A 23,146-nucleotide genomic window follows, 5' to 3' on the forward strand; every position below is an offset into this window, starting at 1 on the left:
AATTTTTTTTTTTTTTTTTTTTTTTTTTTTTTTGGCGAGATGTAGTGGCAATCGCAACACTGTATGACCGTGTTCGTGGATGTAGTGGCAATCGCAACACTGTATGACCGTGTTCGTGGAGGAGGCGGTTAGCTATATAAGTCGGCTCAGGTTTATTCCTTTTAACAATTTCCAACAATTCTGCTTTTGTCATATCTTCTTCGAAGGTTATAGCATTCATTCGCAGCCATTGTTGAATTTCTGCCTTCTTGTTTGCAGTACACGGTGGCTTATTTTCTTGAACTGTGTGATATTTTGCATTGTCCATCACCACAATGCAGTTGGGAGGTAAATTTCTTATCAGTTTCTCCAGGAGCCACTTCTGAAAGTTGGTGCTGTTCATTTCGTCGTGATAATCACCCGTTTTCCTTTTTGACTTGAAAATGAGTAGCGCGCCATCAATAAAACCTTCGCTGCCTCCAGCATGAGTGATTATCAGCCGTTCGCCAGGACTGTCGTAAGACGTAACGCCAGAAACATCATCGCTTTGCCAGCATTTTTTAACAGTAAAATGTGGATGTATCCATGTTTCGTCTAAATACACAATATACTTTCCTTCTCTGGGAAATTTCGCAATTTTTCTTAAATAACTGGCCCTCCATGATACAACATCATTTCTTTCAATCAAAATACATCTTGTATTTCTACATTTTTTAAATCTAAAACCCATGTCTCGAATCACTTTCCGTAGCGTTTCTCTCCCTCCTTGGAAATTTATTGCTTCTCTCGCAACCTTCAATAATTTCTCCAATGTCGGAACTTCTTTTTGCATCGTATAAAATTCTTGTATCTTTCTTCTTAAAATACATCTGTCCATATCATCTACAAGAATTACAGGTTCCCTTGGTCTGTTCTTCCCTGGCGACTTTAGCTTTTCATCTCCTGCACAGACTCCCTCTCTCCTGATTTTCTTTATTAGGCGCTCTGACCTGCCTATATAAATTACATAAAAAGTAGTATTATATTAGTATTAGTTAAGTAAGTAATTTTAATACGTAATCAATTGAAATAAAATACGCCTCACCTGTGATCGCAGCTGCTCTTTTCGTTGCCTGATTTATAGGAAACAAATATTGACCTGTTTGTTTCTCTTCATCGCAAAATGCTATTACTTGCTTAATAATATTTCTTTCACCACTCCGTGCTACAGTATTCATGTTGAGTTGACAACACTGGACTGCAAGTGCAAATAAACTGCCCCGCAAGAAGGCTCAAAATTGTGAGTAGTGGGGGAGAGAAAGAGAGAGGGATAGAAAAGAGAGAAATAGGAATACAGGGACAGAAATGAATTATCGAGGCTGAAAAGGAATTAAGGTTCAGTTCGCATATCTTACGGGGGCACAGATCCGATGGTATAACTATACATACATACATACATACATACATACATACATACATACATACATACATACATACATACAGCCACCGGCGTGGCTCAGTCGGTTAAAGCGCTTGCCTGCCGGCCTGAAGTTGCGCTCGGGCGCGGGTTCGATCCCCGCTTGGGCTGATTACCTGGTTGGGTTTTTCCGAGGTTTTCCCCAACCGTAAGGTGAATGCCAGGTAATCTATGGTGAATCCTCGTCCTCATCTCGCCAAATATCATCTCGCTATCACAATCTCATCGATGCCAAATAACTTAGTAGTTGATACAGCGTCATTAAATAACCAACTAAATAAATAAATCATACAAACATACATACATACATACATACATACATACATACATACATATTTGTGACAATATCAGATCAAATTCTTCATTCAAGTTTCCGCCACAAATAACCTTCTCCACTGAACAAAAGAATCCGTAGTCCGGGTTCGCATTTATGACCCTGTCCAGTTTGCTTTTCGCCGCAACATCCACTTTCCCACGGCATAACTGAGGGATCTATGGAATTCTTTGTAGATTCTTTCCTTTTTTTTTTTTTTTTTGCATTTTTGCAATAAGTGAAGCAGATACGACACACTGGTATACTTGAAATTGTTTAGTACATTTTATCCGAATGGAGAAACCTTTAATTCGAAGCATATTAGAACCACATTAAGTATTAACACAAATAGAATAAACAAACACATTAACCACTTACGAGGTTCACACAATGCAAAGACAGTTTAGCGAATGATTCCAATTGTAGAAGAATCTAAATTGCTAGTACTAGAAAAGGAAGAGAATTTACTACTTCCCTGAAAGAGAGTGCTTTTGACCTAAATTACAGTATTTGTCGGCAGTTTCCTTGAATCCGTTATATTTCCCCTCTACTATTCTCAAAATATACAAAGTAATAAATCCATTTATGACACGTAACTTGTAGAGGATCCTCGGTAAAATGTTGTAAAAGTGAACTTTCGTCCAGAGAAAGGTCCTCTAACATCTTACTGTGAAAATCTTAACATTTTATTTCATTTTTCTGTTATTTCGTTTTTTTTTTCTTTCCTTATTCAGTTCTGATTCCTGAAGTTAAAATAAGGGACATAAAAATCGAGAAACTGAGGTGTCCTCTCAAAACCATTAAAACATGCATTTAAACTGAATATAATGTATATTACATGCATTATTAAGCTAAAAATTGCTGAAACGTGCATTATGTATCCTTTTATCCCCAAAGCGGCCAAAATATGCAAATATGCACTGAAAAAGTACACATATTTGGAACCGGAAAGTAATGAAATGGATAAGTACTAAGTTTGAGCTATGTCCTATGTTCCTATAAAACATGCATTTGCATGGAATTCTCGTCTCTAGCAATCGGTAACCTAAGCCGCCGTGCAAACTAATACGCTATAGTGCGATGATTGAAGGAAATTACAAAGGAGTTACGGTTGAGCTAATTGCATGTCAGAGAAATCGCTGAATTCAGACGGACACAATGCCGAAAGCCACTTTTTAGGAGTCAAGAATTCTGAAAACGTGTGTGCATAAATGAAAGTCCAGACTTTGGAGCAATACAATACTTCATTATTAGGTACAGTACTTTAATTTGAGGGTGAAAAAATTCATAGAAGTCAAATTAAATCAAATCATTAAATCTTTTGCAGGAGACTCCCAATCCATTAGTTATGCTATTGTTAAGTAATTTATTTTTATGCATACAGTGAAACCTCTTCTTACGGACACCCCCAAGATACGGACACTCCTTATATACGGACAGTTTTTTATGTCCTAACTGAAATAATATAGAAATAATGATAAATTCAACTCTCGTTTTCGGACACTCTCAGACACGGATAGCTGTTTGACAGTTTTAAAGCTTACCCAATGTATTACAAAAATAGAAAATTTAGTTTTGAGGATTGTACAAAAATTCCTTAACATAAAAGAAGACAATACATTTAGCTGGAAGTGGGTGAAATTTCTTAAAATGAAAGAAGACAATAAGGGTCTTGTAGACTACCGCTAGCCGAGCCTGCTACCCCTTGTTATACTGGAAGTGGGTGGATAAACAAATTCATAAAATTTTATTTAAAACTTGAAGGGAGATAATATAATTTACTTACTTATGGGCTTTTAAGGAACCCGGAGGTTCATTGCCGCCCTCACACAAGCCCGCCATCGGTCCCTATCCTGTGCAAGGTTAATCCAGACGCTACCTCCTTCAAATCCATTTTTATATTATACTCCCATCTACGTCTCGGCCTCCCCAAAGGTCTTTTTCCCCTCCTGCCTCCCAACTGACACTCTATTTGCATTTGTGGATTCGGCAATACGTGCCACATATCCTGAGAAATATAGGCTAATGCATATTATAAATTTACTGTTAGACAGGGGAGCCTCCCTCCCAATAAAGGACACCTCCCAGATGCTGATAATTGTTACGTCCCTTTGATGTCCGTAAATGAGAGGTTTCACTGTACAGTAGAACTTGGTTATAACGACATCCAAGGGACCTTAAAAATTATGTTGTTATCAACGAGTGTCGCAGTAACCGAGATTCACATTATCAATCTAGTGAGGTGGAAAACGAAAAATAACAAAGTTAATTAGACTTATTTTAGATTTATGTATTGACTTTTAAGCCTACAATGAACATAATAAAATACACGTAGGCCTACAATTATAAATACAGTATTCTGTATTAAAATAGTTTGTTCAGTACTCACCAAACTAAAGGGTGCGGCATATCATCTTCCCTAATTTAAAGTTTAAATAAAAAACAAATGGATCAAAATGAGGAAACTTTATTAATATGAAAGGTATCTTAACAGTGGGAATTTTTCATTTTTTGAATAACGTTTCTCTCAAGTGGTGTCCTTCACTATCAATGCATTGTTGAATGCGACTTCGGAAATTCTGAATGACTCTAACTAGCATTTCTTGAGGAATAAGACCAATTTCTTCCTGTATTGCATTTCTTAGGTCTGGCAAAGTCCTCGGCCAATGTTTGAACACCTCAGCCTTAAGATGCCCCCATAGAAAAAAAATCGCAGGGTGCAAGATCTGGTGATCGTGCTGGCCAGGGGACGTCGCCACGTGAAGAAATTAAGCGTCCGGGAAACATCTGAGTAGCGACAACGGAATTACCACTTACCAGAAACGATACCGCAGCGTAAGCACGTTCTTTACCCGTCCACGGCATAGTTGGAATTCGTTACAGATTACAGTTTGCACTAATTGAATGTCAATTCCGTGTATTCATTTTCTATTCAGTTCTTGTTGTTTTGCGCATGTCATTTGATATCGCTATGGCAACGCATGTAAACCTAAATTTCCCACTGTTTAGATACAGTTCATATTAATATAGTTTCCTTATTTTGATCCATCTGTTTTTTATTTAAACTTTAAATTAGGGAGGATGTTTTGCCGCATCCTTTACTTTACTTAGAAGTGAAGTAATCACTCATTTTACTCTGTTGTCTTCTACTTGCTCAATACACACTTTCTAGGGCAGGGCTGGTCATCGGGAGCGGAACCAGTCTCTAAACGGGGACGCTTAATATTCATCCGTCACTGAATCAACGCTGCGTGGTGTTCGGCGGGGAAGAAAGGGGATAAAGATAAATCATATGGCTCCCCGTGAGAGAATAGAATCCGCTCTTGCTCCCCAGCCCTGTTCTAGGGCTAAATTACGTTCTTTGTTCATAATTTCAATTGCAATTTCACTGCTGCCTTCCCTAGCTTCATAGAACACGTTCATAATTCTAATGACTTCTAAAGCGTCACTCACTTCTTTTAGTGGCCATACTGCGATAAAATGAGTGCACTTAGTAAAAACTTCCTGTCGAAACTGATCTAATACCGCATGAATTCGGGAAGGTTACAATGGGGTGGGAAATCCGCCTGCATTCCAGAGGTCTATGACAGAATGAGACTGTAAAGAATTTGTCAGGGTCAGAGTTCAACAAAATATTTCTTAAAATACTTTGCTTCGTAGAAAATCTTATTCCAAACTGAGGTTGAAAATGACGTTATATGCGAGGTAGACGCATATGCGTTTGTCGTATTAAGCAAGGTATGAAAGCATATACCTTATGGGGAATTAGTTGGGACCACAGAATATTTGACGTTATAGGCGAGGTGTCGCACAAAACGAGGTCGCTATAACCAAGTTCTACTGTATTTGGATCCATATTAGCTGTGTTGTATTATTGAATATTTTGCAGAGGTTCACAAATCGCTACTTATGTCACGGTGTTTAATATTTTTTGTACATATCTGAATCCAAATTAGTTTTGTTTTTGCACATATATCTGGATTCTGGACTGTGGACACCGATGATGATATTAATGCATGAATGTAAAACTGTACATTTGTGTAGTCCTACCTAGGGATTTGTCTTTTCCTGCAAATAGCCATGCATCAGCGGCAGAGGATAACCCATGCTGCAGAATGACTGGCTGTCTCTTCCCGGAGGAATTTCGTCCATTAGGAATGCGGAAATGCGTGAGAATATAGCCATCATCCGTCTGTACAGCGTGTTCTTCCACAGGATATCCGTAATGGTGGATCAGCTCGGTCTGTGGAGAGAATGGATAGATTTTATAATAAATATTGCTCTTATTCACCAGTGGCGTAGCGTCAATGTAAGCTAAAAAGCTTAGCTTCCCCAGTTAATAATAATTTCATAATAAACCTGCAGTTTATGGACAAAATTATTTATTAATTTTAATAGAATTTATATTTACGCGTTAAATATTGTGATGCGGCAGCTCAGGATGATTTGTGATGCAGCAGTAAACAAGAAGCCTGCACACACCAGCTTCCAAGCAGACTGGTTTCTTCTGTGTAATCCACCCCGCAGATTTTCCATCCCTTTCTAACTAAACTAGCCTAGTCGCAAGGCTCGAAGAAGCTAGCTTTAACATTTAAAGAATTTTCCGAGTTATTCCTTTTCGTCAGTTGTGTTCAGTTGAAGTGTTAGTGTGCATTGTGGCTGATATAATAAATAATGAGCGAAATAACAGTTCCTGACACTAATTTACTTGAATTTTTTTTTGGGACAATTGTATTATTAAGACTGACTTACGAACAAAAGTATGATTTAAAAAACAAATGACCGACTCCCTTGATGTCAATGAAGGACACAACCAAAAAACAGAAGCATACTTGTGTAATGATACGAATATTGTGATTTCTCTAAGTATGACAGGGAGTGAGCAAATGTTATACGTATACGTGTCTATTTGTTAAGAGATATGTGTAAACCGTGAAATCATATTTTACTAGTATCGTTTAAGGTCATGCCTTATTGGTGTTACTTACGATGTTCCAACCAATCTTCGACTGCTGACTTGAAATTGACTACTATTTATTTTAAGACTGTATTTTTGTAATACGTTTTCTCATATTGCATGAAAGACAACTTGAGTTAGCTTCCCCTGCTCAAAATGTCATGCTACGCCACTGTTATTCACAAAGACGCACGTTCAGCCTAATCAAAATCATAACTGTTCTACAGCTTTGGATGCATAAGACGTGAAAGACAAAGACAGCAGATGCATGCGGGAGAAGCAGCGCATTCCGATCTCAGCAGACCGGTGGACATCAACGTCATCATGCAGCGAAATCGGAACAAATCTGCTGAAAGGTTCAATGGCTATCATGCCGGGTATGGGTTGTTGTATGTGCTACGCTAAGACGATTTTGCGAAATTTTCATACTGTCGTCTCGCTCAAAGAAAGAGAGCACAAGCAATTTTATTTCTTGAACCAATGGTAAAAACTGGTCCGTTGACATGTTCGTTCATAAGCCATTGACATACTGTATTTTCTTTACGTTGTGCTCATTACAAACAATACAGCAGAACACACAACCATGACACAACAGTGCACGATGTCATTCGTCTGCCAATTCCCGTTCTTTACAAGAACCAATCAGATTCACTGTTGGCGCCTGATGGACACTGCCACCACTTCTGCACGCTGATGGAAGCGCTGCTACAGCGCTGGAGCATCAGTGACGTCATCGCTGAAATTTGGAATGCCGTGATGTCATCTGATTGCTGAATGCTGAGATTCGGAAATAGCCTACTCTGAAAGATAGAAAATGTCCGCTGCAATAGGTAGGTAGCGCCGAACTCCTACAACGCCGTAGCGGAGAAGTGAGAAATATGTTCCCAAATTGAAGCAATGGAAAGCCGCCATTTGTTTGGAAGAAAACGCGCGGGATTTCGAAACCGCTATTTGAATACGTGTTGTATTGCGTATGCGAAAGCGTAAATGTTTTTATTTACAGCAGCGGTGACCAAAACTCGAACGGGAGTGATTACACGCGAGAGAGAGAGAGAGAGAGAGAGAGAGAGTCTATAAAGTAAGGAGACGGGGGAGAGATATTTGACATGAAAGCTACAACCAGTGGTTGTTCGTGCACTAACACAGAGTTCTTCATCAACTCACTAATAAAAATCGCAAGCTTTGCTGTATCAGTAATGTCACTACTGTCATCAAGAGCCAATAAAAAAAAAATATATATATATATATATTTTTTAATGTTCAAGAACACAATCAGAAATCTGAATTCTCTTCTGGGTATTTAGTCGAAAAAGCGCAGTTTTTCAAAATTAATTAACAACTTTCATTGGACAAATTATTTCAGCCATCTTGATCATTACGCTTTTAAAAAACTCTCCTCCGTTGGAAGGCTTAAGAGAGCGAGATATTTCGTTCGCCACTAGATAGCTGGCTTCCTTACATTTATTTATATAATCTTTCTCTTCATGACGGTGATTTATGGCTGTTTCAGTTCTTGGAGTTTAATAGCTCGTTTCATTACTATACTAGCACGTAATATTCAATCAGTTTCTCTATATTATTATTATTATTATTATTATTATTATTATTATTATTATTATTATTATTACTATTATTATTATTACTGCTAAAGCTATCAGTATTGTTATTAGTAGGCCTATTACCATTATTATTATTATTATTATTATTATTATTATTATTATTATTATTATTATTATTACTGCTAAAGCTATCAGTATTGTTATTAGTAGGCCTATTACCATTATTATTATTATTATTATTATTATTATTATTATTTTATCGCCATTATTATTATTATTATTATTATTATTATATTATTACTGCTAATGCTATCAATATTGTTATTATTACCATTATTATTAAATCAATAACTAGTAAATAACTGATAAGTCATCAAAAGACTAGAAAAAAATCAAATTGGAGTTATAGTAGCCCTAGTCTAGTAATTATTTTATCCTTCAAGGGAAGATGTAGGCCTATATATTCAGACACGTATATAAGAATTATGGTAATACTTGCTCAATAATAATAATAATAATAATAATAATAATAATAATAATAATAATGATAATGATAATGATAATGATAATGATAATGATAATGATAATGATAATGATAATGATAATAATAATAATAATAATAATAATAATACGTATTATGCCTGTGTATTCAGCGTAAAGCTCTGTAACTACTAATTGAACCGTTGAGCAAAGCAACATATTACATTTTCTCCGACAGAACAGCGAATAAATTCCTCTTCCCATTCTGTACGAAACCTTCTGTTCCTCCTCGTAGAGACAGAGGGTTTGTAGAGCGATACTGCTTACCTTCAGTACCTACGTGAGCGAGACGGAGAGCAATGTACAGGAAACTCCTCTTACCAGTACAAATGCTTTGATTGCACGATGTAATCACGATACCCACTTTTGGTCACCGCTGATTTACAGGAACAAGAATTCTATTGCGAGATACCTTTAATAATGCGTTTCTGCTGTCAGCAGTGCTAGGTTTTCTGCGATGGAAATCGGGATATCAGAAGCTAACTTAGGAAATAAGATTTATAGTTGTTTTCTGCAAAGTAGTGTTCGCGTGTTTATTTATTTTATTGGGTTATTTTACGACGCTGTATCAACATCTAGGTTATTTAGCGTCTGAATGAAATGAAGGTGATACTGTCGGTGAAATGAGTCCGGGGTCCAGCACCGAAAGTTATCCAGCATTTGCTCGTATTGGGTTGAGGGAAAAACCCGGAAAAAACCTCAACCAGGTAACTTGCCCCGACCAGGATTCGAACCCGGGCCACCTGGTTTCGCGGCCAGACGCGCTGACCGTTACTCCACAGGTGTGGACTCGCGTGTTTTAAATGTAATATTCGCCTCCTTGAGAAACACTAAAATACGAACGATACATATACAGTGAATAATATAGGCTAATCGTTTTTCTTTTATTAGCCACGAATATGTTTCAGCCATTCGCTACTAAATTAACTTTGCAACTTTTCTTTTTCGGAACCGGTACTGCAACAGTACATCTGATGTCGAATCCATGTTTAAACATAGTTCACTAAACTATAAAACGCGGCAATTGTATGTGTCTGTTATTAGTGTAAAATACGAAATCAAAACGCTATCTTTTATGCCACACAACACACCTAAAGTAGCCCACACAATGTTTATTAATTGCGAGAGCAGCAACTAGGTATCGAAACGGATTAATAAACAATGCGGTAGAACTGGGGAACTATTATTTTGCGAGTAGAGTTGCCTTACGGCAATCAGCTGGGATACTTCATAGACTTGTTAAATTTCCGCGGGTTACTTCTATGTTTACATACAATGTTACCATTTGAGTCAATATACAGGGACATCATTTTATTTTTACTAACATTTTTAATATTAACCTGGCTATACCTTTAGAGAACCGGAAATACAGTTTGCTACCTCCTTCCATAACTGTAGTTCGATGATACTGGCGTAAAACACAAACAAATCACTCTGCTAGGTATAGGAGGGAAGAAAAATAGTTCATCCATTTACGTAAACTAGGAAATATCGCGATTTTGAGTTCGATAATTTTCATTACGTTTTTGTTTAATCAAAATATAGTACAGTATTAACAATAAGTGTTTTTACTACGAACTGAGCTATCCATTCGGACATATTCATTATGCAGTGTATATTATACTGTCTACAGCACATTAGCGTACAATATAGAGAATGAAGTTAAATTGAAAAATACTCTTAATATGAATATTTAAACACATTTTTGAAAATGGTGGCCGTTCATTTCGATACAGGCTTCAGTTCTTTTGTGCATATTATCGCACTATAGATTACTGCATCTAATTCCAATTGTCAGTTTCGTCCTTCGTACTAGTAACTCATGTTGAAATAATTCTGTGCCTACTCTGTAAAAGAGTACTTTAAGTACTGTAAAGTCAATCTTCACTTCTGCCCGACCCGCACAGATAAAATTACTCAGACATGCTATCTACTGTCCATTCAAGTGGTTATGCCGCAAGATCGTAGAAAGGGAGGAAATCACGTGACAGTTAATTACTTAGCGAGGCCCTTTTATTTAAGTTATTTTAAACAGTTGTATAATATTACGTAAACGTCCAATTCCTAACAGAAATTAATGTTTTCAGAAAAGAGCTAAGACAGCCCAGCTTTTACAGAGGGGCCAACAGAAGCAGGTGGGGGAAATCTGGATGCGACGTACGCAAACGGATAGTACCTGTGCGAAAATATGATTCAATATTGAAAGCTCTTTCGTCACTGGAAAACACGAACATATTTCTGGAACGTACTATACTCGCTAACTCAGTGCTGTTTACTATATGCGGTCTTGGATCTGTGTGGAGGAACTTCATTAGTAGAAGGGGTGGGAGTGAAGTACATTCAAATACTCAGGTACAATAAAAATTGAAGTAAAAATAAAATGATGTCCCTGTATAAATAAAAATATCCGATACTAGGAATTGTAAACTAATTTGTTTAAATTATTTCTAGGCTATTGTCTCTCAAATTGGGATTTTTATCAATCCCGACCCGCTTTATGGGGATTCAACGAGGAAATTGGGAGAATCCCTCCTAAATTGGGATACCCGTCAACTCTGGCTGTCAGGATTGCATAATTTTCATAGGAACTCTGAATGTGAATATTCATAATCACGGTTAATAAAAGAATTAATGTCTACTTTTTAATTTAATCTGTAGGTTAAATTTAATCTGTAGGTTAAACTACTGTATGAAATAAAAAATCAATATTATTATTATTATTATTATTATTATTATTATTATTATTATTATTATTAGGCCTTGTAGCAGTAGCAGCACTGCTGTAGTATTAGAAACTGTTTCATTAATCCTTCACTAACAAGGAGAAGACACGCTCTGTATATCACCGAATTAAATAAGATTGTGTGAGATGAAAGTACAAGACGTAGCCTACTGTTTAAAGTCATACCTGGTATGGGTGGCCAATGACCCCTCGTTTTGGAAATGTTGCCTATTGTTTGTGACATACTTCCGTTACGTGCCTAATAGGGAAGCATTAGACTACGTAACAGCGCAACTCATATGGTTGGATGCTTAGTTATCATCCAGGCAACCCTAGTTCGAATCCTAATGCCTCCTCATGTTTTAAAACTTATTATTATTAGAATCAAAAGAACAATTTGGCCCAAGAGTGCTACTTCATGTAGATGAACTCACTTCTAAATTCGGAAATATAGATGCAACACGTTCTTTATCAGGAAAACTGACATCTCAACTCCATAAGCAATACCTGGAGAAAGTAATAAAGACATATGTGAAAGAGCAGCCATTTCTTCTATTTCTGGACTCGTCGAAAGGGCAAGTAAATCCTTCTTTGTATGATGAAATATTTACAAATGAAGAAAATGAAGTAACGTGCAACCTTAAAGTGATTTCACCCAAATGTACTGGATTATGCCAGTCCTGCAATGTTTATTTTTTTAGACAGGTGAAGATTTTTATCAAATATTTGCAAAATAGCTCTTTCGTTTTACAAACTGGACGAAAAATTGCTTCAAGGGAGGATGCCCTCAAAATTCACTCCTTAATTCACTTTCAGTTGTCAGCTCCTATATTCAAAGCCATATTGAAATATGCGTGGTATGCATCAAAATTAATAAACGAACGAGAAGTGTTTGTGAATGTGAAAGACGTCTGTTTTGCAGCAGAAGTGCGGAAAAATATGTGTGACTGTGGAAAACCTTCTTTCATTTGCTGTGCATGGTGCAGGAAATATGTATGTTTTGTATGTTTTTATGACATTTATCATAATGAATCATGTACAAAATTAAGTGGAATAGAAACAGAACAGACACCAGTGACCTGTCAACGTGAGCAATGTTTCCTTGTTTATCCTTTACAATACAATGTTAGTTAATTAGTAATTTGTTAAAAAAATGATGAAGCGTTCAATACATTGAGAAATATGATATATGTAAATAGATTACTGTGATCACACTATTAATAATTATTAAAAGAAAAAAATATAGGACCAGTTAAGATTCGAACTCAGGTTGCCTGGATAACAACTCAGCACCCAACCATATGAGCTACGCTTTTACACAGTCTAATGCTTCCCTATTAGGCACCTAACGGAAGTATGTCACAAACAATAGCCAATATATCCAAAACGAGGGGTCAATGGCCAACCATACCAGGTATGACTTTAAACAGTACTTCTTGTATTTTTATCTCACACAATCTTATTTCATTCGGTGATATAAAGAGCGTGTCCTCTCCTTGTAAGACAAGATTTTCTTTCAATCAGTCATATTAAAAATTAACTTTTTATAATTTATATAGTTTCTTTAAATTCCGCTAATAATTATTCATGTATGACCTGAAACAACAGCTGTTTGCAGAAAATGAAGGATATGGAGTCGATGAAGGACAATAACAATGTAAATGGTAATAATGTAGTTTGAAATGTAACAACTATCTTCGAAATCGCACAACATTGCAGATACCTCAGCTACTAGGCTATTTTTCCATATACGGGCACGCTCCAGTTCTGTATTGCCAAAGCTAGGAATATTTCTTGTCGGTCTGGTGTACATCAATCCTGGACAAATTGACTCATAGATGCTAATTATTAGGGCTAAGAATCGTATGCCGTTACATTGCGCTTCATGCGCCTCTGACTTTAGGCACCAGTTCGTAATTGTGTTGGGGTGGGGGATTTCAGTGTGTTTCGTTCAGCAGTGAACTTTAGTTGATCGGTTACATTACGACCAAATACTGCTATTCGTAACAGGCAACATTCAACGTCCTGTAAAGAAGAATAATAGCAAGATGCCGAGGACGAAATTTGTGACTTAATTCCAAATGGGAAGTTTGTAATAATGATACAGATTTTGAGATAAATAATACTTACTTACTTACTGGCTTTTAAAGAACCCGGAGGTTCATTGCCGCCCTCACATAAGCCCGCCATAGGTCTCTATCCTGAGCAAGATCAATCCAGTCTCAATCATCATATCCCACCTCCCTCAAATCCATTTTAATATTATCTTCCCATCTACGTCTCTGCCTCCCCAAAGGTCTTTCTCCCTCCGGCCTCCCAACTAACACTCTACATGCATTTCTGGATTCGTCCATACGTGCTATATGCCCTGCCCATCTCAAACGTATGGATTTAATGTTCCTAATTATGTCAGGTGAAGAATACAATACGTGCAGTTGAGATAAATAATGCTTGTGTAAAATATTTCAAATATGTCCTCATTGTTCCTGCAGAAGTGGAACGAAGTTTCTCTAGATGTAAGGCTATGTTTTCTAGCAACAGACAATCATTCTCCTTTGAAAAGTTGAAAATGAGGTTTGTTATTCACTGCAACAATATATTAAATGAAAAATTCTGTAAAACAAAAATGTAATACACCATAATATTAACACAGTGCAATAATAAGGATGATACTTGTGAATGTTATATTAGGTGTATTTTCTACAGACAGAAAATAATATGTAGTCACTGATATTGTGACGAAACTGAATAGTTGGAACACGAAATAGAAAAAACTGCAGCAAACAAGATGAAAAAAATACTGGATAAACATGATGAATATTTAGCTCTATGTAAAATGACAATTTGAAATGAGCAAATTTCTAATAATGATGCAGATTTTGAGGTAGGCTAGATAATGCTTGTGTAAAATATTTCAAATATGTTCTCATTGTTTCTGAGGAGGGGAAAGAAGTTTTTCTAGATGTAGATTGTGTTTTCTAGCAACAGGCACCCATTCTCCTTCGAAAATTTTAAAATGCGGTTTGTTATTCACTGCAACAATATATGAAATGAAAAATTAATGTAAAACAAAAACGCAATACATCATCACATTAACACAAATAGGCCGATACTTGCCAATGTTAGGCCTATATTAGGTGTATTTTCTACAGACAGAAAATAAAATGTCTTTAAAATAGTGCAATTTTTCTTTAACAAAGAAAACGATGTCTTTAAATATTTCTTTTTAATAGATAGTTGTGTTTCGAAGTCAAAGGAGTGACTTTCAACCACTCAAATGCTGAAGACCAACTTACCGGATGATAAGCATGAGTTCAAACGAACGAAAGACACAGCGTTAACTCACCCCAACCCTGAGACGTACTCAAAGTTAGAGGCGCACGAAGCGCACTGGTAGTATAACGGCATACGTATATTTTTCAGGCCTAGTAATTACTGTATGAACAAAAATTGAACAATATTTAGGCGAAATCGTTATAAGCAGACATGATATGATCAAACCACTGTGTATTACCGCAAAATTCTGGAAATTTATTTTCGCAACATCACAATAGTTCGTCTAACGAGGAAGTAAAAAGAAGTATTTCTGTATCAGAAATGCTGAAAAAGTGTATTTCCAAGAAAATTTTGATACACAATACCTTGCTGCGCCACAATGTACTGTTTTCGAACTCATAATGAAGTATAATGGACACAAGAGGGAGACAGTTTTATCCGTATGTCTGTAGGCACCAACGAGTTAGAAAGAGAAGACTATAGAGTGGCCATGTTGTCCTGTACAGCGCTCTTTGCGGTGCCACCGCGAAACACGGCAGATCTGAGCTAAGCGCCCACCTTTGTAAAAATTCGTCTGCTTACAATGTTGTATAACGGAGGTAAGAAATACAAAAAAAAAAAAAAACGAAGAAAAAACATGCCTGTTGTGTGTGCTGCATATAACTGCAATGTCAAAAGGAAAAAGACAACTGATATATCATATTTCATATAAATTTTATGAAGTTAAGTCCATAGTTTTGTTAATTAGCAGCTTTTTTTTTTCATGCATAAATGTGTAACAACGCCCGGCATAAACAAAATAAATGGTTCACTGGTAATGTACTTAAACTAAATACGGATGAAACCAATACAATTCCGTTTCAGACCCAGTGAAAAAGAAATAGCAATACAATATTAAAACTGTATTTCGACACCGGCATCCTTTATTTCTGCTCCTTCTGTCCTTACTGCTTATACAAGAAGACGATGAGCTGTAGCTTATAAGAAGTAGGCCTATTTCGAAGACAAACGATTAATCAAATAAATGGTTCACTAGTAATAAAGTTAAACTAAATACGGATAAAACCGCTACAATTTCGTTTCAAACCTAGTAATAGCAATCAAATATTAAAATTGTATTTCGACACTCGCAAAACTCTGGGGTAGGTCGTATTGTTAGTATTTTGACTGGAAGGACATGAAAGAACATAATTGAGCACCCACGTGCAATAATGGGGTAAGTATGAATATATTTCGTAACTACTTACCCCATTATTGTACGTGGGTGCTCAATTATACACTAATAATTATCTGTGGTGCCACAGCCCTTGAAAGGCTCAGACAGACCAGCCGGCTGTTGGCCTCACGTTCACATTTCGATAATAATTATACTTTACTGTAACAAAAAAAAAACTGAAAGCGTGTTTTGTCATGTTTCACCCACGTTACAAGCTTGGAGGTAAAGGTTGTTTACTACAGATAGGGCCTACTTTCATTCTATATCTTATGGTATAGTAAATAGTTTTGCAACGTGTAGAGACTGGGAAAACAATTTAATAAAATCATCCGAATCATACTCGTTCATTTTATAGGCACTCTTGCAGGTCGCATTTAAAAGAACCTAGGAATATTAACATTTTCTTCAGTATATGTATTTGCTAGGACTTCTTGTCATACTACATGACAATTTTGCTTAGGTTATTCTTTTAAGCATTCCTTCTAGGAATAGCTCAAGTGTTTCAAATTTAGCGTACATAAGTTTAGATTAAGTTCCTAGCACGTATTTGACGAAATACTAGGTTTTTCCACTTCAGTTTAACTGATTTATGCAAACGAAATTAAGACAGCTGACGATTCTAATATCAGTTATCACCACGCCCACTTTGTTTTGGGCGCATAAGTTCATTACCGACGGTCATTCAATTTTCTTCAAACATGGCGGCGCAATGACCACTCTATATCTTTCTCTTTCTAACTCGTTGGTAGGCACTCACTGCGGACATCAGAGCTTCAGAAACGCCAGCTTTGACCCATACTGCATTGCTATCAAGCTGCACTGCTAACACACTTCCCAGTAATACGATCCTGCTGAGACGGAAAACTGACACCAGGCTGCCGTCTGTCATTCTGGACACACAAAACATACATCATACAAAATAACGCACTACTTAGCAGTGTAAAGTGCCAGGAAGTTTTCCTTGAAGACATTTGCTATCAGCTCTCTGTTGATAACAGGAAAATTAGTATAACTGTGACTTTAAACAGCGGGCGCAGAAGATAAACGTACTTGGAACTCATTAGTGAACTTTTAAATTCATTCATTCATTTTGTGTTCTGCCAAAGGGCAGGTCTTTCACTGCAAACCCAGCTTTCTCTAGTCTTTCCATTTTCTGCCTTCCTCTTTGTTTCCTCATATGATCCGTATATCTTAATGTCGTTATCATATGGTATCTTCTTCTACCTCGAACTCTTCTCCCGTTCACCATTCCTTCCACTGCGTCCTTCAGAAGGCAGTTTCTTCTCAATCAGTGACCCAGTCAATTCCCTTTCCTCTTCCTGATCAGTTTCAGCATCATTCTTTCTTTACCCACTCTTTCCAATACAGCTTCATTTTTGTCTGTCCACTTTACACGTTCCATTCTTCTTCATATCCACATTTCAAATGTTGCTATTCGCTTCTCTTCACTTGGTCGTAATGTCCACGTTTCTGCCCCATACAAAGCACTTCACAAGTCTCTTCCTTAATTATTTTTCCAGAGGTCCGCAGGAGATGCTCCTTTTCCTATTAAACGCTTCCTTTGCTATTGCTATCCTCCTCCTGACTTCCTGGCAACAGCTCATGTTACTGCTTATAGTACATCCCAAGTATTTGAAGTTTTGAAGCTGTTCACTTGCTCTACTGCCTCATTTAGAATTCGCAAGTTTATCTTCTTTATTTTTCTTCCTATGACCATGCTCTTCGTCTTATTTTTAAAGTTATTGCACTGTAACTTACTTTACTTTCCCATTAGGTAAATCATTGTTATGTCAAAAAAATATATTTCGAAGTTAACGTGGAAATACAGGTTTTCTACATCTACGGGGGCTGATCAAGAAAAACTGAGACTGATTCTTTTTCACAAATGTTTATTACTCTACTTAAATGTTCACATGATCTTTTTCAAATTAGTTTCCTTCTGCCCCTTCTACTTGAATGCACTTGTTATAGCTTTTCTTCCAGTCTTTTTTTTTATTGGGTTATTTTACGACGCTGTATCAACATCTAGGTTATTTAGCGTCTGAATGATGTGCCGGTGAAATGAGTCCGGGGTCCGAAAGTTACCCAGCATTTGCTCGTATTGGGTTGAGGGAGAACCCCGGAAAAAACCTCAACCAGGTAACTTGCCCCGACCGGGAATCAAACCCGGGCCACCTGGTTTCGCAGCCAGACGCGCTGACCGTTACTCCACAGGTGTGGACTCTTCCAGTCTTCGAACACATTAATCATATTAAAGAAATTACACCCAAACTAAATTCAGCATGTTTTGTTAGATCTATGCAAAAGATAGTAAATATCAATATCTTAAAAACAATATATTTTGCACACTACCACTCGGTAATAAGTTTTGGAAAAATATTCTGGGGAAATTCCACAGATAGTAACAGTATATTCCTATTACAAAAAAGAGTAATTAGAATAATATTAGGTGCCAAATCTAGGGAATCGTGTAGGACTATTTAAAAAAAAAAACTACAAATAATGCCATGGCTTGTCAGTATAATTTTTTCATTAATAATCTTCCCCGTGTGTAATCGTTAAAACTTTGTAACTAATTCAACAGTTCATAGCATAAATACACGTAAAAAATGACTTTCATATTCCATCGGCAAGTCTATCGTGTTATAAAAAAGAAGTGCGTTATATGGCAGTAAACAATTTTAATAGCCTCCCTATCGACATAAAAGGTGAAACTCAAACACAAGATTATTTAGGGCCAAATTAAAGAAGTACCTAATTTCTCACGCTTTCTATTCTGTAGGTGAATTCATGACATTCAACAACGCTTCATGAAATTGATACTAAATCTTTGTGTTATACTAGTAGACTATATTGTAAACCTCGTCAGTATATATATTTTATCTAGACTGTGACTATAAATTAAGACTTTATAATAGTATTAAGTTGTTCCATATTCTAGCTGTGAAGCAACGTATGAATACCATCGAATGTTAATAAATACAATACAACAATACAATACATGATGCGGGTCATTCTTTGTCAGATTCTTGAGAATCGCTTCACATTTCTGGAATCAGTAATTACCGATGATGGGTCATGGTTGCATAACTAATTTTATAATCCTGAAGGAAAAGAAGCCAGGAAGAGTGTGGTAATCACCGGTTCGCAAAAAAAAAAAAAAAAAAAAAAAAAAAAAAAAAAAAAAAAAAAAAAAAAAAACGAAAGTTGTTCTATTTGCAGGGAAAGTGGTGTGATTTACGAGTAAGTTTATCCAGAAATCATTCATGCTAAAATGTATTTTAGTATTTTTATTTGCATTTAAACGTACAACTCGAGATCGTTTTTCACTGAAAGGGAATGATTTACCAGCGTGCAGTTCCCCTTCACACTAGGCCTACTATTACAGGAATATAGCCTACTACACGTCAGTATTGGCGACACTGAAGAAGCACGTTGTAAAGAAACGACCACAACTTCATGGGGACGGAGGGAGACTGCATCATGACAACGTACGACCTCACATCGCGAATCAAGTCATGCAATTTCTAGCTAAATTCAACATAACCTGTGTACCACATGCGCGTTATAGTCCCGATCTCGCTCCCTGTGACTTTTTTTATTCCCATCACTAAAGGCAAAGCTCCGGAGAATTCGATTGAGAACTCTGAAGCAGTGTTCAAGAAATGTGAGGCGATTATCAAGGACCCTGACAAAGAATGACATGCGTCATGTGGTCGAGGACTGGAAGAAACGCTGTAACAAGTACATTCAAGTAGAAGGGGACTACTTCGAAGTTGTGTTGAAAATACGTTGTGAGTTGGTTGAAATGTATGGAGAAATGTAAAGATCATGTAAACATTGATGTAGAGTACTAAACATCTGTGAAAAGAAATCTGTCTGTCTTTCTTGATCGACCCTCTTATAATACGGAAATAGTAGTATTCGAAATGTTGCCTGCCTGCCTGCGTGTGAACAGCAATTTCTCTTAAACTGAAGGATGTTCTTCATATTGAGTATTTATGAATAAGTTCAACCGGAAATCATGCACATAAAATATATTTTTAGTTTTTTATTTGCATTTAAACATTCAGCATTCTGGTGAACTCGAGATCGGCTCAATAATTTGTTAAAATGCTGATTATTGCATAAAATGAAGGGAGAAATGAAATAGACACAGCATTTCCATAGACTACTACAATTATTTCTGTTCTTACAAGGGGGATACTCGAGTTGTCAGAAAGAAATATTGGATATTTCTATATCATTATTAAGAGCTAATAACGTAGTTAGTTACTTACTTACAAATGGCTTTTAAGGAACCCGAAGGTTCATTGCCGCCCTCACATAAGCCCGCCATTGGTCCCTATCCTGTGCAAGATTAATCCAGTCTCTATCATCATATCCCACCTCCCTCAAATCCATTTTAATATTATCCTCCCATCTACGTCTCGGCCTCCCTAAAGGTCTTTTTCCCTCCGGTCTCCCAACTACCACTCTATATGCATTTCTTGATTCGCCCATACGTGCTACATGCCCTGCCCATCTCAAACGTCTGGATTTAATGTTCCTAATTATGTCAGGTGAAGAATACAATGCGTGCAGTTCTGCGTTGTGCAACTTTCTCTATTCTCCTGTAACTTCATCCCGCTTAGCCCCAAATATTTTCCTAAGCACCTTATTCTCAAACACCCTTAACCTATGTTCCTCTCTCAAAGTGAGAGTCCAAGTTTCGCAACCATACAGAACAACCGGTAATATAACTGTTTTATAAATTCTAACTTTCAGATTTTTTGACAGCAGACTAGATGATAAAAGCTTCTCAACCGAATAATAACACGCATTTCCCATATTTATTCTGCGTTTAATTTCCTCCCAAGTGTCATTTATATTTGTTACTGAATAACGTAGTTATCGAATCTAAAAAGAAACATTTGGTTTTCCAGTGCATTTAACCAGAGGCAACCTTCACGAAATAAATCGCAATATATAAAGAATTTCCATTTGTTTACGTTCATGCGTTCGATATAGGACTTCAAACATTGCAAAGGGCATAATTAGTAACAATTGTCATAAAGGAAACTTACATTAAAAACTTTTTTTTACTAATAGCGGATACTTAACTGTTCGTCGTTCACCAATATGAAGCCAGTTGGATACTCCAATTCACATACAGTCGTTGCTCAGGGTGCACCATAGGAGACTGGTCTACGCTACATCCGCTCTCTAGCCCAAATTTGAATGTCGAACTTTTTTAGCATTTCGACCTAGCCGAAAGTGCCTACGAAAGAATCTCTGTCGGCACTTTTAACATAAGTCTCAATCACGAAATCACGATGCTCTCCACTCCATGTCTTGATATAAAAAGTTGCAAGTTTTTGAGGAGGTGATTTCTGTCTGACTCGGAATAGCGAAACATGATGGCGTGAAAGTGGAGGAGGACAGCGAATATTTTCATAACAAGACTGAACAAACATGACAGGACGCCTTCTACACATAAAATTAATTTCAATAAATTAGTGTTGTAAGTGTAATTTTATACGCCTTTTTTTAATACCTAGTTACTACCCGTCCACTCTGTATAACAGATTGGCCACCCTCTCGTTAAAAATGGTAACATGTGGAAGAGAACAACCACTAGGATCGCTATTGTCGATTGGTAACGACAGCTAGATGGAAGTACAGTTGCTCCAAGCAATTAAAATGAGAGTTATAACGTGACTTCTTCTGTACTTGCTAGATGGCAGCATAGTGAAATTGATAAAAGTTATCTTCAAAGCCCATAAGACTGATCAATTTGTTATAAGTGAACTGTGGTAGTATTAAACTATATTCAGAATACATTCAGATTTCTGTAATTAATTCCTGTGAAATAAATAGAAAAAAATGTTGATTAACTTAGCTACCTATAGCTAGGAATAGGACCCGAAACAAATATCTTAACCGCCAATTTATCTTAAGAATCGAAATTTGTATCTTGAGAGCCATGTGGTAATGATGATTATCTGGAAACTGGAAATGTCTTACGACGATTTGTTGGTCTCTAAAACAAATTCTTAGACAGTTAAGATAAAATGTACTCCTGTTTTCTCATTATATTGAGGACTCGCTTATGGTATTTTGCCAGACTGTGCGTCATGGTTTTTCCTTTCTTCTACGTAAAAACGCATTTTAAAAAAAGCGGTGCTTAAGATGTTTTGCAGATATTGACGATATTAAAAATTTCGTCGTATTATCAGAATCACTCTGTATGTGTAGGCCTATATAATGTTCATTAACCTCTGATTGAAGTGCTGCTTGATATGTAGCCTACATCTGTTATCAGGCAGTACATATCACTTGACGGTATATTTCAGAGAAAGAACAATTTGTTTGTATAAATCTGAAGTCTGATTAGTGTAATGTGTCTAGTCAGTGATGTATGCAATGGAGAGGGAAAGAACTGGCCACCCTACCACATTATCTCCTGGCCTAGTTGTGTCATGGGTGATGCCTTGTTGGTGTCCCTTGTGTGGCCCAGACAGTTGACTAAACAACAACAACAACAATAATATTCATTATGAACTGCAAACTCTGGAAGAAAATTCCGTATCATGTGATCACTTCATCTTGATGTATCTGATAACACTATGTAAGTTATTACAATTACAGAGTCTGTGTCAGTGCGACCCTGAATATACAGAATTGGACAAATCATTAGCAAAATTGGGTATTTTTATTATATATTTTTACAAACTATGATTCTTCAATTTAGACTACAGTTGACATCTTTGCGTATTTCCAAATTATTAGAAAAATCGAAGATTTGTATTGTATATTTTTACAAAATTTCACTCTTCAATTTAGACTACAATTGATATTTTTGCATATTTACAAATTATTAGCAAAAGTGAAGATTTTTTGTATATTTTTACAAAATTCGACTCTTCAATTTGGACTACAGGTGACATTTTGGATATTTCCAAATTATTAGCAAAACTGAAGATTTTTATTATATATTTTTACAAAATTTGACTCTTCACTTTAGACTGCAGTTGACATTTTTGCATATTTACAAATTATTAGCAAAATTGAAGATTTTATTATATATTTTTTACAAAATTTGACTCTTTAATTTAGAATAGCCTACATTTGACATTTTTGCATATT

General features: G+C 36.4%; 1 protein-coding gene across 2 annotated transcripts in view; it reads right to left on the bottom strand.

Moving 5' to 3' along the window:
* Positions 1-16,937, bottom strand: part of LOC138696067 (lipase 1-like) — an 88,046-nt gene extending 71,109 nt beyond the window's left edge. For both annotated transcript variants that reach the window (XM_069820590.1, XM_069820591.1), the window contains exons 1-2: positions 16,776-16,937; positions 5,799-5,991 (exon numbers count right to left, since the gene is read on the bottom strand). In XM_069820590.1, the coding sequence (XP_069676691.1) occupies positions 5,799-5,991; positions 16,776-16,925 (343 nt within the window). In that variant the 5' untranslated portion in view covers positions 16,926-16,937. The remainder of the gene's footprint in view (positions 1-5,798; positions 5,992-16,775) is intronic.
* Between the last annotated feature and the right edge of the window lie 6,209 nt (positions 16,938-23,146).

This window comes from Periplaneta americana, chromosome 3, assembly GCF_040183065.1.
Source record: "Periplaneta americana isolate PAMFEO1 chromosome 3, P.americana_PAMFEO1_priV1, whole genome shotgun sequence".
Taxonomy (NCBI): domain Eukaryota; kingdom Metazoa; phylum Arthropoda; class Insecta; order Blattodea; family Blattidae; genus Periplaneta; species Periplaneta americana.